A 19,183-nucleotide genomic window follows, 5' to 3' on the forward strand; every position below is an offset into this window, starting at 1 on the left:
CTTTTATATGCAAGCGGACCCCGCTGTTTCCGAGTCGACAGACGGACTTGGGGTTTGTCGGCCCGTTGGTGAGATCAATGGCTTGACATGCCGCTGCAGTTCGAGTACCCTGATGGACACGCAGTGAGTATGATACCAGCACGCTGCATATGTAGCTCATCGCCTCAGTCCTGGCCCTGACTTGCATACGCCAAGCCTATGGCGTTTTCAGGAAGATACTCATGGCACAGTCCGATGCAGCAGTCGTGACGCTCTCCATCAAGGTACTTGTCCATCAGGGTACACGCATGCCGGTCAGACCGCTCAACATCTTCCATCACAGCTGCAGCTGCAGCCAAAGCCTCCATAAAGCCAAGAGCCAAGAACATGAAATGGACCCGGCCATCAGGGTACTCAGATAACCCGCCATACACAATTCTGGTGGATCTTGCCGGGTACCGGTTGTGGACGTTGACGGTGCCGCCTTTGCTTTCAACTCCTGGCTTTCCCTCAGCCACCTGCACATAAAGTGCTCAGTCTTCCGTTGGTGAAAGCGGGTACCTTCCAGGATTAGTCTGTCGAAAAGTTTTCAAAAACTGCTCGTCCCTCCTGTTGCATCTGAACGATCCACTGCAGAACGGTCAGCTAGATCGTACAGCTTATGATAGCACATTTCTGTCGATGCAAAGAGCTATCTGTAGCCACGAAAATTAACCATACTACAATTCTGTCGATCCATTCACTGCGAGCATACGATGTGGTTCATCAATACAACCCACCAGGCTGTTATCGCCACCGGTCTTACCCTAGCATTGGTGTCGGGTCAGACAATCAGTCTTTCTTCCTGCAGCCGCGATGGGAACACTGAGTGCGTTCATGCTCCGGTTGTTGCTTGCTGTGCTGATGGTTGCCAGGTACTGTCAAGGACCAGGCGGTTCAACAGTTATATGGACAACATACGCCGAAGCCACGGCCACAGAGGTTATGGCTTCAGCAACCCCTACACAATACTCCACTCCATCACTGCTGTCCGTAACGGCGGTCTCGGACTGTCATCTTCATGAAAGCACTCAGTAGGTGTCGTTTGGCCAAGCGTTATTGCATACGGCTTCTCTAACTAGGTCAGGTATTGCATGGCAGGGACTGCCGAGTACCAAGTTCTTGCTTCGCCAACAGCAACTGGCGAACTTCCTGCGGAATACACCGGCTGTCATCCGCACGGCGAGGATCTGCACGTTGGTGCCGCAATTTGCTGTACATTGCTGACTCGGCGCAGTTACTGTCTGACGCCGGACGGAGGAGAAGTCGAGCTTGTATCCGGTAGTACGACAGCTCATGAAGGCGAGCAACACGCTGACCCTGCTCAAACTCCGGAGTCCACCGGACAAAACTGCCATTTTCATGCGGGTGTAGAGTGAGCGCTCGCTATTCCCATGGAGACGTCAGGAATGGCTGACTTATTCGAAGGCACTGTGTTGGCGAGGGCGAGTCGGAGAACAGCCACGCGGTTAGCTACGAGCGTTCGCACCGGGACTACAACGTTCCTCTACGTATCGGACTGACGTTCGTGATGCTCGCAACTGGGGCAATCAGTAAGTAAACTGCATGGAAGACACATCCTGACGCATTGGCTGAACTCATCGCAGGCGTCTTCACACCTATACTGATGTCTTCGTTCACCCATATCCAGAGATCGAGCCTCTTCTTTGTTCTTCTGAAGCAATTTGGGACCGGCGTCATAGTCTCCACGGCATTCGTCCACGTAAGAATCTATCCACACCATGCTGCCATGCTCGAGTAGTCAACATGCTAATCTGATCTGATGCAGCTCCTGACACATGCTACGCTCATGTTTGCCAGTAATTGTTTGGGCGAGTTAGACTACGAGGCGACATCGGCGGCGATCCTCATGGCCGGGATCTTCCTCTCCTTTCTGGTCGAGTACGTGGGCATGCGGTTCGTATCATGGCGGCGGACGAGGCGTTCCGGCAAGCAAGCCACAGACGGAGAGACTGTGAAACCCCACGAAGTTGAAGGCAGCAATGAGCCCATCATCAGCAGGGGAACGACTCCGGGAAGGAACGTGGGCATGATGAGACCAGTGCAAACCCCCGAAAAACTTAGCGTTCTCGTCATGGAAGCCGGCATCGTCTTCCACTCGCTATGTACGTATTCTCCAGGTTCAGCTGATTGCATATCCATGCTGAAGTTAAGCAGTGATTGGCCTCACCCTCGTCGTAGCCGGCGACTCTTTCTTCCTGACCCTTTTCGCCGTCATCGTCTTCCACCAAGCTTTCGAAGGTATTGCCCTCGGTACGCGCATCGCGGAGCTGCCCTCTACGAAGAATATTACCGATTCAGAATCCCACGGTCGTCCCGTCTCACTGGCGTTCAAACTCTGCATGGGCCTCGCCTTCGCCCTCATCACTCCAATCGGAATGGGAATTGGCATCGGGGTGCTCGATCGCTTCAACGGCAATGATCCTGCCACGCTCGTCGCTATCGGAACGCTGGATGCACTGAGCGCTGGCATCCTGGCTTGGGTTGGCTTGGTGGAGATGTGGGCTCATGACTGGCTGCATGGAGAGCTGGCGCATGCGTCGGTGGGTAGGACGGTCGCGGGGGGTTGCTCGTTAATTGCGGGCCTGGCGCTCATGAGTCTGCTGGGGAAGTGGGCTTGAGGCGTTTCTAATGTCCTAGACTTTCCTGAGCGTATGTGGCATCGGATATGTGGACTGAAATGGAAATATATTAACAGGCGCTGCGGAGACACCGTACAACCGAGGCGTGGGTTCAGAAGTCTGGTTCCAGTGTCACTAACATTACTGACTCTAAGTTGACAACAAGCAATGCCCAGATGGCGGAGACCTGTACACGTAGTACGAGAACAACGTATTAACCTTCTAAGCATTTCTTCGTTGAAACTCGTCTAATTCTACGTAGATGTATCACTTGACTTTGCTTTATTATAAGGATTGGGTAAGGCGGCCAAACCCTGGAGATGGAACTAATCTTTCGAAACCGCGCCTCAGGACCGGAATCAGAACGCGTGCCCTTCCCTTGCTAAACAATTTGAAAGTCCTGCTGGACGTCACTGTATGGAACAGCGCCGCCTTGATGTGGTCGTGGGCTGGACGGAGTCGTGCCCCTGAAGTGATACCAAGTTCTAGGGGATGACAGCCCTTGGGCACTACCGAGATCTCTTACTCAAGGTCTGCGGCGGAACGGTTGGTGCCAAACTTTGGTGCTAAACCCCAGCTGAGGCGGCAGGCCGGATGCTGTGAACGGCCTGGTGTTCATATCCGCTCGTCCTGTTCGATATTGCGGAAAAGATCTCGGATTCGATGATCAGGAGTGTCTGGAGGTGGTGGATGCAGCTTGGGGCTGGTTACTGGTGGCCACACACGTGATGACCTATGTTTTGAAGCTGCAAACGGCGCTTTGCGAGGGAGGCGAGCTCAATCCACCCAAATGCTGTCATAGTGTCCGCTCGCGTATGTTGTCCACGGACTGTATGGAGCCAAGGGCCACGCGAAAGGTTGTTGCCGCATCTGGGCCAAATACCACCCCAGACCCCGGTACAGCTAAAGAACAGCTCCCCACGTCTACACCGCCTATCCGTTCTCTGGCTCATCAAGCCTAACTCGAGTTGGTCGTCAACTCCTCCCACGCGATGTACTTCCCACATTGCAAGCAGAAGAACTTGTAAGGCAAGGCCGCTGAGCTTACACCCATGCGCTCGGCACTGCTGACCAGTCTCCCTTCTTGACGATTGGCTGTACCGGTGATTTTATGTCCTTGAACCTTCCCACACTCCGGACCGCTTCTCAGGGCACAACAAACCCAAACTTCCACATCGACTTCGCCGCGCTCCTTGGCGTCGACTTACTCTGGCTCTCCGTCGAGCTCACCGTTCGACTTCGCACAAGCCCAGGCGGAGAGCTCTCAACCCCATCGCGGGACGAGATAGACCGTACCGGCATGCCGACATCATAGCCATGGCCCCCACAATGTAGGCTCTCGACCCAGGAATAGTTGACCAGAATATCAGACAGCTGGTTTCTGACCTCCACAGCCGTGGGTCTGCTCTTCGGGTTCTGGCTCAGCATACCACGGACAAGTTGCAGGATATACGGCACACCGCGGAAAAGGTCGTCGTCCTGTCCCATAGCGAGGTTGTCCAAGACGTCAATCCAGCTGCCGACTTTGTCGAGGTTCGCGTGATAAGAGGTATCTACGCGGGACCCGCCGCGGCCGCCGCGGCCAGCAGTCTTGTGCTTCGAGCTGCGGTGCTTGGTTGCTTCGGCGGGCTTCTTGTCCAGCAGGAAGGTGAGGATGTCGAGGAAGATGCAGCCGAGGGAGAAGATGTCGGCCTTTTCGGTGATGGGAGGGTGGGAGATGGTGTCGCCGTTGGGAGGTTTCTTGCTGAAGCCAAAATCGAAGCCTGAAAGGCTGGTGCCGGTGGATCCGCCTCGGGTTGACTTTACGGAACCGAGACGACCTGTGATGTGCGTGATAGAGCCGTCCGAGGAGCGTTTGCTGTGGAGAGATATTTTGTGGGAACGAGCATCAGACCTAGCTACTGTCGGTATGTTGTTCGAGGTGGAAACAATCGGGATGTGCGACTCTGGTTCACCATAGTCGTAGCTTTCTTTGTGGTCGTGCTTCTTGTCTTGTTGAAATGTTTCTAGGCTGCCAATGTCGCTAAAAGTTATGTTGTTATGTCTATCGATCAGGATGTTGGAAGGCCGGATATCCGTATGGCAGACCCCTCTGGAATGCAAGGAAGCCACGGCATCCGAAAGGCAATGTAGCCAGGTAAGAAGCAGAACCTGGCGATCACGCTTGGGCAGCCTCTGATACTGCGGTGCTGAGCGCCAGTCGATAAATGTCCTAAGCGTATGCTGGCCTACGAATGAAGTGATGATATAGGCGGCCCCTTTCGCAGTATATGAAGCCCATATCGGGGCAATATGCTCGTGATGTGCAGCCTTGGCGAGCTGAATATCTCTCAAATTTTCAGGTGCCAGCGCAGAATTTGAGTCTGAGATTCCTAGCGGGACGCGCCTTCGAACAAACACCTCATCCGGCTTTCCTGGGAAGTGGATGCGTGGCCAGCTCTGTAAAGATGCAGCTGGAGGAAGCTTGTACACGAACTCAACGGGTACCAGCTCGTTTGGCCCGTAATCGATATGGACGCCCGGATGGAGTTCGCGGAGTAGAAAGGTGAATTGCGCCTGATAGAACTTCCGGTTGAGTGTCACGTTGTACTCGTAGGAAAGCGCCAGCCGCGCAACGTTTTCTGGCGGTATCGGGAGGTCGTCGTCGTCCCAGGAGTCATCAATAACCCCGAATATTTGATCTGGTACGCCGATTTCCGCCAAGATCAGAAAGAGCCTCCTCGCCCTTTCGAGTATCCAGTCCAGATAAGTGTCGTCCGTAAGTCCGTCCCCAAATCCTAGCGTCTGATCCAAAGTGCCTCTCTCTTCTGCTCGGAGTTTGGAAGAGACGAAGTCCCTCGTGATTTTCTCTCCGATGCGCTCCTCCGTCCACCATACCTGCTGTAACGGCGCGTGCGGTGTGACGAGAGAGTGGCCGCCGTAGCCATAGATGAGAGCATTCAGCGCGATGGAATTTGGCGTGACGACGTTCGTTAGGGTGCGCGAGGTCATATTGCCCGAGATCACAAAACGCGCCCTGGGACGCTGTTTTGAACTGCAGATGGCTCAAGCGGAAATCTAGTATCTAGATGTTAATACTACTGGACATCGTATGGATTCGAATATAAACCTCGACAACCAGTACTCTTTCTCAAGAGATGCAGTCCATAATGTGAGAATTTGCGCAATAGAGGAATACGACTCTCCCAGACTACTCACCTGGACAGGTATAACCACGGCTTTCATGTGTTCAAAACCAAGTCGGTAGATGCGCTCCGGTGTAGTCAAAGGCTCACAGCGCATGTGAGAGTGGCGCGAGAAGCTGGATATACGCGTTCTTACGTGCCTTGGGCTCTATAGCCAGAATTCGAGACCTCGTGATCCGTTACACTGGTGCTGCCATCGTCTGCCGAAAGGCGGCAGCGTCCCGTTAGATACATCTCAAAAGGTTGGCAGAGGCGTTCTCTCCGCTTCTTGATACCACAATAAGCAGCAAGCGCGATCCAGACAGGCCTCACGGACCGCTGTCTATTGGAGTGGTTTGCAGAGGCTCGTCTACGAGACATGCATTGCGCGAGGGCTTTTCCAGGAAGGTGAGATGTCGTTGGACGGCTCGGCGGCCAATACGAGGTCGCGGCACGGATCCTTCGCCGGCCAACCTGGCCCATTGTGAGCAAATCATCATGGAGATACGAGACCGCGATTTAGCAATACTGTCAATTGCTCCAACGATAGCTTGCCTTCCGTAAGCCTTTAAATGTGTACAAAGCCGGTAGGATCAGAAAAGGTCCGATACATTGGCCTGTAGCACGAGCTGACAGGCGCCACCATCAAGGAGAACTGGGAAGATAGGCGCATTGGGCCCCAAGTCATGACCCAGCGCTGTCAACCCTTGGACGTGGGATAGAGTGCCCAGGTGTCGATATACCCGTTGGAAGCCATTCTGGCATCCAGCTCCCCACGCAGCCTCTCCTGCCGAGCCAGCTCTTCATGCGGGTCAGAGGGTCACATCCACTAAGGCGTATCCGTGCGTATCACCGTGGGCTTTCCGTCGTCGAAACACAGCCAAACTGCTCTAAACCCCCGCGTTTCCAACTAGAGCGATGCCGTTTCCAACAGTTCGGGAGTCGCGTGCTCTGCCGGGGCGTTTTCTGTCAGATGCAAGTGCTATGCTTCTGCTGCAGCCTTCCAGAAGCTTTACCGAGGCAGCGCGTGCCGCGCTCAGAGCTGCTTCGAGGCAAAAAAAAATTGCTGACATAGAGACTGTTTCAAAACCGATGCGCTTGGACAGCCTTACTAGCCCTAAGGGTTTGCGTTTTGTTAACCTACGATCCCAACTCACTGATACCCTTCTGACCGCCTCGGCGATCCTATACAAGTTTTAGTACGAAGATACGTCTTTACCCTAGCCTATTGGAAGCCTGTAGGCATCTCAAGCTAGACAAAAGCGTGCCGCATCCCTTTGCCGGCCTGAGTGCGGAACAGCTACGCTCTCCTGAGGTTATTGGACAGCAGCACAAAGCCCTTACGGAGTTGTACAGAAACTGTACCGCTGAATCTTCTTAGGGATGCGAAGAGAATCATGTCGAGGAGAGTATCCATTACTACACGACTTCAGATGGGCTTCGGCGAAAACGCTATGTATTAAAGCCTACCCACCGTCCCCAACCAGCTCCCGCAGTGGTCTACATTTACGGCGGCGGCATGGTCATCCTCGATAACGCCACGAGAGTGCGCCTCCGGTGGGTTTGATCACTCGCGGTCAATGGCGTTTTCGCAATGGCCGTAGACTTCGCACATACTACAGTCCAGACGGACAGTACCACCCTTACCCGACCGGGCTAAACTCTTGCGCGGCCGCAGTGTAGCACATCTCCGTCCAGCGGGCTGATATCGGCATTAGCAAGCTTGTAGTCCATAGTGAGCCTATGATAGCTGGATACGCAGCATCTTATACGCCCGATGAGGAGAATAAGACCAATCCTCCGGCCTGGCCGTATCACGCCTAGATCGACGAATGAAGAGGCCTCCTACACATGTTTTGACGATGAAAGAACTGGACCCTTTGCGAGATGAAGATACGGCATACTACAAGAAGCTCCTAGCGGCAGACGTGGGCTTGTGGACTTGGGCCTAGTATATGCGGCAGAGTTGATCTTCAGGCATGCGTTGCTGGTAGCGCACGAGAAGGCTGCGAGAGAGATAGCAGCTTATGCTCAGAGCTTGTGAGACATTAGAGTAATAAGTCCTCAGTTTCAGGTGTAAAGATGTCCAAGCTCATATTGCGAGCAAAGGCACAGGCTGAAGGTAGAGTGACGATGATCATTGTGCGAAAGAGAAACGGCAGGTTGAATCATGTCTGTATGCAGGAGCAGCAGTGCTTGACGATAACATCAAATCTCGCCTTCGTTCGTGCCGTATTCGCCATACATGAGTATGACTCTCCTTGTGCAGTCTACCGAACTTCCGTGCCGTCTTCGTCCTGACGGAGGATCATATCTCGTTCACCTCTGCCTGCACTCAACGCTGAAACCTAAGCAACCTTGACCTGCAATGACATAGCCACGCTTGGCACTCCTTGGGCATCCATAACGAAGAGCATCCAGTAGCCTGGAATGGCGATGCCTTTCTCGGCGGGTATTGTGACGTCATACCGATTGGGACCGTTTGGCGTCATTGTCAATGGTATGCGTCTCTGGTCTGTGTTCAGACCATGTGTAGCGCTGCCGTATCGGACAATGCTTGCATTTTGAACAGCACTATCGGTGTCGATAGTCAGGCTGTTGCCAGGGAGAACGTCTGAGGCGGAGATGTTCTTAATAACGGGTCGAACGCTAAGATCACCCGAGGCAGTGAGCAGGTAGGGCGGCGTGAATATCTGCGCGTCAAAATGGTTCGCGTTGCATCTTATCTCGCAGAGCCCACCTCCGCCAACGAAGACTGTTCCATCAGGAAGTAGCAGCGCAAGCGAGTGATAAGTCCGCGGGATAGAGTGGTTAGCCATATTAGTCCAGGCTTTGAGAGTGGGAGAATACACCTCGGGCACTAATACCGCCTCGTCGTCGTTAAAGACTTGTCCACGCCTTCTGCCGCCGACAACGAGAGTGTCTCCGTTTGGTAGAATAACGGCACTGTGGTAGATGCGCGGGTTTGCCATATCGGTTGTTCTCTCCTTTTCAACAGGGGCGTTGGCACCTTTGATCGTGAGAAGGTACGCTCTGTTCGTTGCGTCCAAACCGGTATACTGCGGCGATCCACCAGCCGTCAGGATGCTACCCTGAGCTGCATCATACATGACAGCAACACCGCACATGGCGTCGTTGTCATCCGAACGCTTGCCTGCTGATTGGACGTCGCCCAAACCGGACATGTTGTACCAGTTCATCCTCTTCGAAGGTCCTGCCTGGAAGACGGTATTGTCCTTCCATGGGAAAAGCCATCCGTGATTGTCAGAGCGGAACCAGCGGCACTCTCTTGACCCAGTTGACGTTTCGTCTGTAAACATGGGCTTGACTTTGCATCGCGGCTTCTCAGTCCAAGTCTTGGCGACCGGATCGTAGAGTTCGCCATTCTTTTCTTCTCCCTCAGGTCCGGGAGGGTCACAGGGTATCCCAAAGCTACCACCAATCACAAAGATGCGTCCATCAGCGCACGTCACTGAAGATTGGTAGCCACGCGGAACATTCATTTCAGCACTTGGGGTCCATACTGCTGCTCCCTGAGCATTGATGCCGTAGATGCTGGTTCGTTTTGCACTGTTTCCGCCCGTCACATGCATGTACCCCGTGGCGTTGAGTGACATGCCCGGACAGAACATGTCGTGTCCAGTCTCCTGCACTGTTCGCTGACTCACTAGCCTTGTGGCTGGATCCCACGTTCTAGTCATGGTGTTGCCTAGCCGCGGGTCCAAAGGGCGGAACATCTCATGTGCATATGATGAGAAGGTCACAACTCTGCCCGACAAGGGATCGACCCACGCACCTGCTGGAACGATGGGAAAGTCTATGGTAGGACCCCAACGACCCAAACCCGACGTGGGAGCCTTGGCAACGCCATAGACTGAGAAGGTTGCGATGCTGACAAAGTCCCCAGTTCCTGAGGCCTCAGACCTTGCGACAAGCCGAATATACCGTGCTTGCTTCGGTTCGAAGATAGAATACTTGACTTTCAGCGGATGTTAACGCCATGGGATACACTTTGATCCAAAACTTTCTTACCTGTGTTGTCATTCCACCAAGTCCCATATGCCACTGGCGTGCCCCAGTTCTGGTTGTCTTGGCTGATATATACTTCGTGTGCAGCGATGTTCCCTCTGGAGTGCGGGTCATCCGATGGAAGCATTGAGATGGCGTGGAAGGTCCGTGTATCTCCCATGTCAATGGTTACATTCTGGGGCAACGCAGCACCGACGCTGCTCTCCGCACTCTGCCAGAAAGTCTTGACGTCCTTATCGATCATATAGCTACAGGTGTGATTAATCGCTTCGCTATCGCAGGTCGCGACCCACGTGCTCCGATCAATCTCGGCGCTGGGTCGCCCACTGCTCGGGTCGCGAGGTGGTGCTGCTTCCATCAGTCCAATCCTTGCTCCATGGCCTATCGGCACATCTGCTTCCAAGACCTGTTCTTCAACACTGTCCTGTGCTAAAGCGTCCGTATGCTCTGCGAATAGGAGCGCAGAGAGAAGGAGCAATCTGAAAGCCGCGTTCATTGCCATCTTCACGGGTTAGGTGAGTTGTTGCAGTATGATCGTGAGTGCAAGCTTGGCATGAAGCCGTACCTGGGTTGTGGTAGTGTCTCGAGAATGGCTGACATGCTAGGGACAGCAGGAATATAAGGTCGGAAGACCCCAGTAACACGCAGGAAATGCAATAGCTGCCGGAAATCCGTATGGAAGTCTGGAAAGCGCTTTAGATCTAGGTTGGGAACCTGCAGGCGTCGGGCTAAGAGCTCGGGCGGTGACCAGAAGCAAGGTAGGCTGCATCGGTCCTGCTCGTGCAGATGCGGGCTCCATGCTCCACCAACGCGTCCTACCATCAGTATAGCCACCATTATCTACCACGTCTGTTGAACCTGCAACCAGCTGTTGAGAGCCGCAGCTTCCAAGGCTCGGCGCACTTAATCATTGCCGCATTATTTCCTACTAAAATGCGGCAGAGATGCGGCAACGTCTAAGTGCACTGAGCCTTGTTCCCCGCAAGCCCCGGAGTATGGCTGGCTGATAGTGGTGTGATCGTTAGTTGCTTGAACCTGCCGTCCGTCAGCTTCCTGTCACGCTAGTTGAGTTGTGGCTGGCCGGTTGACGCAGGCGCTTCACGCCTCGAACAGAAGCTGAACTCGATGGTCGATGGGATCGTTACACACGGGTTGCGACGCGACGGCTGTATGTTCATGTGGGTCCGCTTACGCTACCTGCTCGTTCCTCTGAGCCGCAGCTTCCTAAAGCCTTCCGTTCAGGGCATTCAATGGACTTTCTGACAAAATATAACTAGTGGCGCTGAGAGTGGACAACAAGATCAACGCTCATAGGTCCGGCATCTAAATGATCGCATGGCGCCAGAATGGCGCTCTCTACAGCAATTCAGCCATTTGTTCAACCTTTCATGCATTGGTACACTGATAAAGGATCGTATTCGGCCTGTAATGATTGCCGAGTTGGCTCTCACCGATGCAAGCTCAGGTGAAGACTCGTGCTATAGGGTAGGGCCGCAACCGCTCAAGCTTGAAGAGATCGCCATTAGCGAGGTCGGAAGACATCCGTCCGTACCGTGCCTAGACGAGACAACTAAAAGCTCGAGCTGGAGAGCATGGTCGGATACAGAACTACTACACCTGGATTGTGACATACATGCCACCTTTGCTAGATTATCTGCTTTAGCTTCATCTGTCATTCGCTATGCTGAGCGCTGCAGCCTGCAGGCAGCTACAACACATAGCACAGCGAAGCCACCTTGTAGTCAGATGTCACGATCACGTTGAGGCTGCTTACGTCGATCCTTCGACGGCTTGCTTTGAGAACCGCGCATCTGCAGGATGCTAGTTGTCGAGCAGCAACTGAGACTTTTCGGATTATGCTGGAGGCTGGATGCATTCAGCTAGCCATCAACACCTAAAGTAGCCACTTTTGTGCCGTATTGTCCACTCATCAGCTGAGCGCTTCCCGACTCATAATGAGATCTGTCGGTTTCGTTTGCTTTTGGAGATAACAAGCGATTCCATGCGTTGCGTCAATAGTCTCGCCTACCCTTGTGTACGAGCAAGAGCTTTGGGTTTACGCCAGTTCACTTCGTACGTTCTATGACGGCCTCCTAGGAGAGGTACGCCCGAGGGCAGACGTAGCTTCGAACGGATAGCTCCAGGATCGCGAGGAGGTCAGATCTTGCCAGCTACATCACCAGCGAGCAGCGAGCTGGAAGACCTGCAGTGTGCTTCGGGAGCGGGGCATCAGAATACAGCAAGCTGAGATGAGTGATCTGTGAGTCTGGAACAATGCCACCATCTGTGCCGCACCCTGGCTGCTTGACTACAAGTTCATTGGGCGCGACGTGAGGTCAGCGACTGAAACGCTATATATCTTCATTAAGACTGCGCAGAATTCACGCTTCGAATCCAAGAAAGGTCATCTCCGTGAACTCACACCTACTCAACGTCGAAAGCATGCCTGAAGCCGTCCTGTTAGCTGCTTCCGGGCAGCCGTCAGCTGGAAACGCCCTTCTAGACTCGATCGTACAGAACGCGGCCAATAAAGTGCTGTTCACTGACGTGCAAGGCGACATCCTGGCAGGAGGCCTGCCAAAGAAACACGAGATATTCTGGTTTTTCACCATCCATCCGAACAAAGCGAAGAGCTTTTGCCAGAATATCGGCAATGCTACCGGCGATGGCATGCTCACTTTCTCCAGCGTTCAGAATATTCTCGATGAACGGCAGAAGTTTCGACAGACGTTTCCTGGTGTCTCTGACAACGTTGTTACCGGAGCTAACCCCAGCGGGAGCCGTCACTGGGTTCCTTCCGTGGGTGCTAACATAAGCTTTTCCTTCAGAGGGTTAAAGAAGGTAGGTTAACTGCTAAGATCAATCTCTGACATCAGCTAAAGCGAACAGATGTCCGCAGCGCTGTCTACAGACTTGAAGCTGGATCACCTCCCGGTACCTGACGATCCTTTCGTTTCTGGAATGAAGCGGGACTCTATGTCGGCCGACGGCCTGGGCGACCCGCCTTCCGCCTTCGCTGCAGGTACTCCATTTGGTGATGATCAGATCGACGGCGTTCTAATAGTTGCCGGGAGCAATGATTTGATTGTCAACGCAGCGCTAAGTGGCGTGATGGGCATTCTTGGCTTCACCAAAGACGCTAACTCTACTATTGCGGAGGTCTCAAGGGAGACCGGCAATGTTCGGCTGCAAGCCAACGACGGCAAAGAGCAGTAAGGATGTGCAACAACAAGTCGGAGTCGGGGTGACTGACGTGAGCGAACAGTTTCGGGTTTGAAGACGGCATATCCCAGCCTGCAGTCAAAGACATCGACGACAACGGAGCGGACCCGGAGGTCCCAGATAATGTCATTGACCGACACGTGATCCTGGTAGGGTATGATACGCGTAACATCCACGCACAACAGCCTTGGATGAAGAACGGAAGCTTCCTCTGCTTCCGAAAGCTGGAGCAGCACGTCGATAAGTGGAACCAGGCAGTCGTATCGATCGCCGAAAAGGCGAACGAGAGTCCGGAGCGGGTTGGCGCGAAACTGATGGGCAGGTGGCCGAGTGGTATTGAGAGCATATCTTAAACCATGTGGTCTTGAAATGTTCCACTGACTATGTTCGATAGGCTGTCCGATCATGCTCTCGCCTAGAGAGAACGACAACTCTCTTGCGCGGCTGCCAAAGAGCAACCGCTTTCCGAACTTCGTTAAGTCGGACGCTGGCTCGAATCAGGACAACTCAATGTGTCCTCTGGGTGCCCACATCCGTAAGACTAATCCTCGCGACCGTCGTTTTGACCCGAACGGTATACACCGGATTCTCCGGCGCGGAATCCCGTACGGACCAGATTTCGACCCCGAAAACTCTGCGAACAATGCTCAGAAACGTGGACTGCTGTTCGCATGTTACCAAAGCGATCTCACTCAGGGCTTTAAATTCATCCAAACACGGTGGGCCAACGCACCCAAATTTCCTGAACCTGGTGCTGGCCTTGACCTCACGATAGGTCAGACTGGAGATGAGCAGGACGCTTTCCAGATGGATATCGTCTTCAACCCTGGCCAGTCTCCACTACCTTCAAACACCTTCTCGGGCATCAACCAGTTCGTCGAGTTAAAGGGAGGAGAGTACTTCTTTACACCTTCGTTCACTGCGATGCGTGGAGCTCTATCAAAGGTTTAGAACTGAGCGTAAGTGTTACGAGCTGAACGCGGCAAATGCGGATAGCGAGTTGTTGATATGTTTTCCCACCGTGCGTTCCTTGCTAAAACTTGGCGGAGATCAACTTAATAAAAGTAGTTTTTCTCTATATAGCTTATAGTACGCGTTACCTGAATGCTGCTATAAACAAGGTAGATTTGTATAAGGCGGGGCGTCTTCGGTGATTTTGCGTGGCTATCAATTTTCTGGGGAAGCTCTGCTTGCTAATAGGCAGAGTATCATGTCGCAGGAAACGCATCTGATGACAAGAGGAAGGAGAATGCTGCGACCATTGTGCCATCGAAGAAACGTCCAATATCTGGTGTACTATTCGGGGAACCATACAAATTGCCAACAGTGTGGTTGTGCCTAGGAGTTTGGTGTCTCGCGTCGCCCACTTGGGGAACTCGATCACGTGCTATACTACTTCGTAGTGCTAAGCCCTGTAAAGTACTCGAGGACGTGTATAGCTTTATATTGAAGAGCATGGCCTGGAGGAAGGGAGGGAAAAGCTTCATATAAGTGTCTCAGACGCCTTCAAAGAACTTTTTGAATGAAAAGGTATCGTTATTTTATGCTCTGGGAGGAAGCCCAAAGATAGCATCAGAATTATGAGAATCCCTCCAATATTAGTCCTCTGTCAATGGTGTAAGCTGCCTCAGCACTTGAATGCAGCGTGGTTTCGTGCAGCCGCACGGTGAAAGCCATCAGCTCAGTAGCCCAAACTCCAATCCTTCCTGAGCAGGTGAGATGCGGGACGTTCTGCTACGCCCGCATATCTTAATCCTCATCATGAATGATAATTCCCACCTCATCCGCGCTCTTCACCTCACCACCGCCATTCAACACGCCATTGTCAGCCTCCCCATCCGCCCCGCTCCTCGCGCCCACACTCATAGGCCCCAACTTCTTGACCTTCCCCCGCTCCTGCTCATTGACAACCCCATCACCATCCCCATCAACCTCCATACCCTCCCCACCCTTCCCCTTCTTCGCAAGCCTCGCCTTATTCTTCTCCCTTCTAGCCTTGTTCTTATTCGTCTTCGCCTCATCCCTCCTCCTCGTCTCTTCCCTCTTGACCTCAAACTCCGCATCCGCATTCTCTTTCTTCGTCTCCTCATCCATCAGCCGCAGCCGCTCATACTCCCGCCTCCGCGACGCCTTGTAGACGTGAAACTCGCCTGAGCCTGCACCTGCAGACGAGCCTTGCACGTTAGCTACTATCTCGGGTGGGGGGGCGAGGTTCTTGGGTTTGGGGCCTGAAGGAAGGGCGATTTCGCGATCGGGATGCGCGAAGAGAGCTTCGACTTGGTTCGCTTGGGCTGACACGGGGGTGAGGGCGCGCTTCTTGGTGGGGCGCTTGGAGCGTGGGTCTGCGGATGTGGGAACGGATTCTGGAATTGGTTCGGACATGGTGGAGGGCGTGAAGATGTGTTGCGATGCTTAAAGTGGCCCGCCGCGGCGGCGGATGAGATTGTGAGGTGTAGTATGTCGTGTGCGAGTGGTTCGATAGAGCTTGACACGAGCTGAGGGAGGATGCGACAGTAATTATTAGAGACGTCTCTAGCGATAGCTTTCTGCAGATAGAGGTATGGAATACTGCTGTAGTGTTGAGAGCGCTGGTGTCGCGATTGCCTGCGGGAAAGTTTCTACGGCGGGGCGAGATGTGACAAAGACACAAACACCATGTCAAGCTAAAGACGTACCACGGATGGTTTGACAGCTCGCGACCGCTTCTTTAAATAAGTGGATGCTCTTAGAACACCTTTGAACACCGGACAACCCTTCACGTTGCATGCAAAGAGTAGTTACTCAGGTGTACAAAATGGGGAAGCCACGGGCAAGTTTCACACTGTTAGGCTTCATGCAAGCGGCTAATGCATGTTAGATGATAATCCTGATACGACACGCCCAATCCGAAGGCAACAAGAACCGCGACATACACCAGTTCGTACCAGACCACCGTGTCAAGCTCACACCGGATGGCTGGCAACAGGTATGCCATCTCATCATCAACCACATAGACGAACCATATCGCTGAATGGCGACCTAACGATAGGCAGAAGAAGCCGGACGCCGCCTCCGCTCCATGCTGAAACCCGACGACACCCTCCAGTTCTTCACCTCTCCCTACAGACGCACTCGCGAGACCACCGAAGGCATACTGAAATCCCTGTCGTCTGATGAACCTACACCCTCACCATTCCCACGACACAAGATAAAAGTGTTCGAAGAGCCACGGCTGCGTGAGCAAGACTTTGGCAATTTCCAGCCATGTTCGGCGGAGATGGAGCGGATGTGGCAGGAGCGGGCAGACTATGGCCATTTCTTCTATCGAATACCGAACGGCGAGAGCGCCGCCGACGCATACGACAGGATCAGTGGCTTCAACGAGAGTATGTGGAGGCTCTTTGGAGAGGAAGACTTTCCAAGCGTTTGCGTGCTGGTGACACATGGGCTCATGACGAGAGTATTCTTGATGAAGTGGTAATGTCATCCTGCTTCTCCTCGGCGGCCTAGTCCGGACAGACTAACAGGAAAGGGCCTACAGGTACCACTGGTCTGTCGAGTACTTCGAAGATCTCCGCAACGTCAACCACTGCGAGTTCGTCATCATGAAGCAGAACCCCGGCAATGGCAAATATGTTCTTCAAAACGAGCTACGGACGTGGTCAGACCTGAAGAAACGAGCCGCAGCTCTACAAACCAACACCAACGCATCCTCCACCTCCATTACGGTAAACACCGCGAACAAGGACAGCACAGGCCCTCCGCCGCCATATGCCTCACCAAGGATTCCCACTCGCCGGTGGGGAGGCTGCGTCAACGGCTGCAACCATGACCACTCTCACTACCCTCGCCGTCCGCGCCGGCAGAACACTACCGACAGCATCAGTCTGCCCTCACCCGCCGTCCCCGAAGCGGAGATGGCGGACCACCCTGTTGCCGCCCAAGATAAGGAGAATGTGAAGATCGCCGTCACAAACGCATCGCTTAAGGCTCCGGATCGTGAGGCGAAACGGACCGGGTCGGTACCAAACACCGCTGATGGCATCAAGTCTGAGGAAAGTGAACGCAACGACGATGCCGATTCAAGCTCGCCAGAGCCGGACGACCATCAACATCCCCGGCCACAACATCAGCCGCCACCCGGACTCCATCCAGGAAGGGACTTTGGCGGTTCCATGTCAGGCGCCGGTACACCAGGCGAAGACTTCTCGGGCGACTCGGACTACTTTCCCTCAAAAGAGCTAGCCGCTCGAGCGAAAGGCAAAGAGAAGCCGCTTCCAAGGAAGCGGCGGACGGGCGAGGAGATGATGGCTGAGAGCGGTATGGGAGGCGGCGCTCGAGCGGAGAAGTTGGGAGATGGAGCCTTCTCCGCTACTGAGGAGGAGGTTGAAGACATGAAGGAGACGGAAGACGTAAATCACGAGGTCGACGAGGCGAAGATGAAGGACAGGAAAGGTATGAGTGAGGTGTACTAAATAGAGGGGGCTGCATACTCGGTGGGAGCTGCATCGCCGGCGTCTGTGGATGGCATGGAACAGGAGGACTTTCTTGCATGGAGATTGCTGTCACGTGAGAGCTCCTCAGGCTGAATTCTGAGCCCCTTGAATAACGGAATCATCCTTCACTCCCTCGAAGTGAAAGTCCGTGTAACAGCGAAACGGTAGTGCTAGTTTCGGTTAATGTCCGTTTGCTCACAGTCTCGACGCCTCAATTCTGTCGTCGAAGCTTTTGCTGTCAACCACCTTCACGCTCGCATTAGCTACTTCGCTCCGACGTTTTTTCTTCCTTACACTCGTCACTCTTGTGGATCGACGAACTGTCAGAGGCACAGGACTTACCACTGCACCAATGCATCCAAAAAGGCACCAATCTGGACCTAATAGGTCCAGAATCAGGTGAGTCACTATATATCCTCACACGAACCTCCATGACGACCTAAGCAAGCTGAACGCGCAACAGCCGACCTCTCGACGCGTTTCCGCCCGTCATGGTGTCAACGTTTCCTCTCATGCGGTTGCCGACTGAGCTACGCGTCAAGATCCTCGTCATGGCAGCGGGCATTCCGGATGGATATGTCTTTGAGATAAGCCCATGTAACTAGATGCCATGGGCATTGCGTCCACCATTCCCTTGGTTTGCATTGCTCATTCGCCTGCAGGCAAAGATGGAAAACTCGTGCATCGACTTGCTCAGACGGACAACTTCGGGTCGTGTCCTGACCGTCACCGAGCAATCAGTCAGTCCCCCAGTCTCAACATCATCATTCAAACCACTGACTGTTCACAGCACCGCGGGTTCCAACGTCCTCAACGGATCTGTTGTGTAGAGAATTGTCAACCCTGATGTTCCTGAACCGCTGCATTCACGAGGAGCTGACATACACGCTCTACACCACCGTCACTTTCCGCTTCACCGAACCCGGCGATGTTGCCCGGTTCTGTTCAATGATCGGTCCTCGGAATTGCTCCTCCCTCCGCAAGATCCAGCTAGCCTTTTCGGTCACCTGCTACATCGGATGTTTCGGCCCTTGGGCCATTCCCGAGATCCTTCTTACCGGACATATCCACCCCATGAACAACAAGCCGCGCCTGCTGAAGGAGTGCGGAAAATACAAAAAATACCGCGACATCCCAAAGATCTTGCGGGCATTGCCGCTTACGGAGGTCACAGTCTGGACGACGGCGGCCACAAAGACGAAGCACTGTACGCCGTTCTACGTCGATTATCGGTGGATCTTCAAGCTTGTTGCGGTGGAGCTGCCGAGCGTGAAGAACATCTATATCGCGACACCAATGTGGCAAAGGGAGCTGGATGAAGTGAGCGACATGCCGTGGGAAAGGTTGATGTAAGTTCTCGCGTCCACTTGAATATGCACCGATACGTTTAAACGTGTTCAACTCTTGTCACTCAATCGTGTTTCGTGATTGCTTTCTAACGATAGCCTAGACTCGACACTACGGTCCACAAGAATTCCATTCCAGAACATGCGGCGAACACCATAGTTGAAGGCTTGAAGCCTACTGGTTTGCTTGATGCGCCTCATACCCGCTTGCGAAGACTACCCGGAGATCCATGTCCAAAGCACTGGCTGCTTCCCAAGCACGACCGCCCACTAATATAAAAAAGACT

The 19,183-nt window shown here is 53.5% G+C and overlaps 7 protein-coding genes across 7 annotated transcripts; 4 read left to right on the forward strand and 3 right to left on the reverse strand.

The window, feature by feature from the left end:
• Positions 1-1,039: 1,039 nt before the first annotated feature.
• Positions 1,040-2,660, forward strand: W97_07958 (uncharacterized protein; the record flags this gene model as incomplete). Its single annotated transcript, XM_007785827.1, has 7 exons — positions 1,040-1,052; positions 1,106-1,214; positions 1,256-1,393; positions 1,447-1,571; positions 1,626-1,741; positions 1,808-2,144; positions 2,197-2,660. The coding sequence occupies 7 exons, from the start codon at positions 1,040-1,042 to the stop codon at positions 2,658-2,660; spliced, it is 1,302 nt and encodes a 433-aa protein (XP_007784017.1).
• A 1,146-nt stretch (positions 2,661-3,806) lies between these two features.
• Positions 3,807-5,651, reverse strand: W97_07959 (serine/threonine protein kinase; the record flags this gene model as incomplete). Its single annotated transcript, XM_007785828.1, has 1 exon — positions 3,807-5,651. The coding sequence occupies one exon, from the start codon at positions 5,649-5,651 to the stop codon at positions 3,807-3,809; it is 1,845 nt and encodes a 614-aa protein (XP_007784018.1).
• A 2,521-nt stretch (positions 5,652-8,172) lies between these two features.
• On the reverse strand, positions 8,173-10,355 carry W97_07960 (uncharacterized protein; the record flags this gene model as incomplete). Its single annotated transcript, XM_007785829.1, has 2 exons — positions 8,173-9,803; positions 9,857-10,355. The coding sequence occupies 2 exons, from the start codon at positions 10,353-10,355 to the stop codon at positions 8,173-8,175; spliced, it is 2,130 nt and encodes a 709-aa protein (XP_007784019.1).
• A 1,940-nt stretch (positions 10,356-12,295) lies between these two features.
• Positions 12,296-14,026, forward strand: W97_07961 (uncharacterized protein; the record flags this gene model as incomplete). The annotated part of the gene is made up of 4 exons (XM_007785830.1): positions 12,296-12,694; positions 12,743-13,065; positions 13,119-13,408; positions 13,470-14,026. The coding sequence occupies 4 exons, from the start codon at positions 12,296-12,298 to the stop codon at positions 14,024-14,026; spliced, it is 1,569 nt and encodes a 522-aa protein (XP_007784020.1).
• Positions 14,027-14,824: 798 nt separating this feature from the next.
• Positions 14,825-15,457, reverse strand: W97_07962 (uncharacterized protein; the record flags this gene model as incomplete). The annotated part of the gene is made up of 1 exon (XM_007785831.1): positions 14,825-15,457. One exon carries the CDS (start codon positions 15,455-15,457, stop codon positions 14,825-14,827), a length of 633 nt encoding a protein of 210 aa, XP_007784021.1.
• A 475-nt stretch (positions 15,458-15,932) lies between these two features.
• Positions 15,933-17,529, forward strand: W97_07963 (uncharacterized protein; the record flags this gene model as incomplete). The annotated part of the gene is made up of 3 exons (XM_007785832.1): positions 15,933-16,040; positions 16,104-16,531; positions 16,596-17,529. The coding sequence occupies 3 exons, from the start codon at positions 15,933-15,935 to the stop codon at positions 17,527-17,529; spliced, it is 1,470 nt and encodes a 489-aa protein (XP_007784022.1).
• An 867-nt stretch (positions 17,530-18,396) lies between these two features.
• On the forward strand, positions 18,397-18,903 carry W97_07964 (uncharacterized protein; the record flags this gene model as incomplete). Its single annotated transcript, XM_007785833.1, has 1 exon — positions 18,397-18,903. The coding sequence occupies one exon, from the start codon at positions 18,397-18,399 to the stop codon at positions 18,901-18,903; it is 507 nt and encodes a 168-aa protein (XP_007784023.1).
• Between the last annotated feature and the right edge of the window lie 280 nt (positions 18,904-19,183).

This window comes from Coniosporium apollinis, assembly GCF_000281105.1.
Source record: "Coniosporium apollinis CBS 100218 chromosome Unknown supercont1.47, whole genome shotgun sequence".
Lineage (NCBI taxonomy): Eukaryota > Fungi > Ascomycota > Dothideomycetes > Coniosporium > Coniosporium apollinis.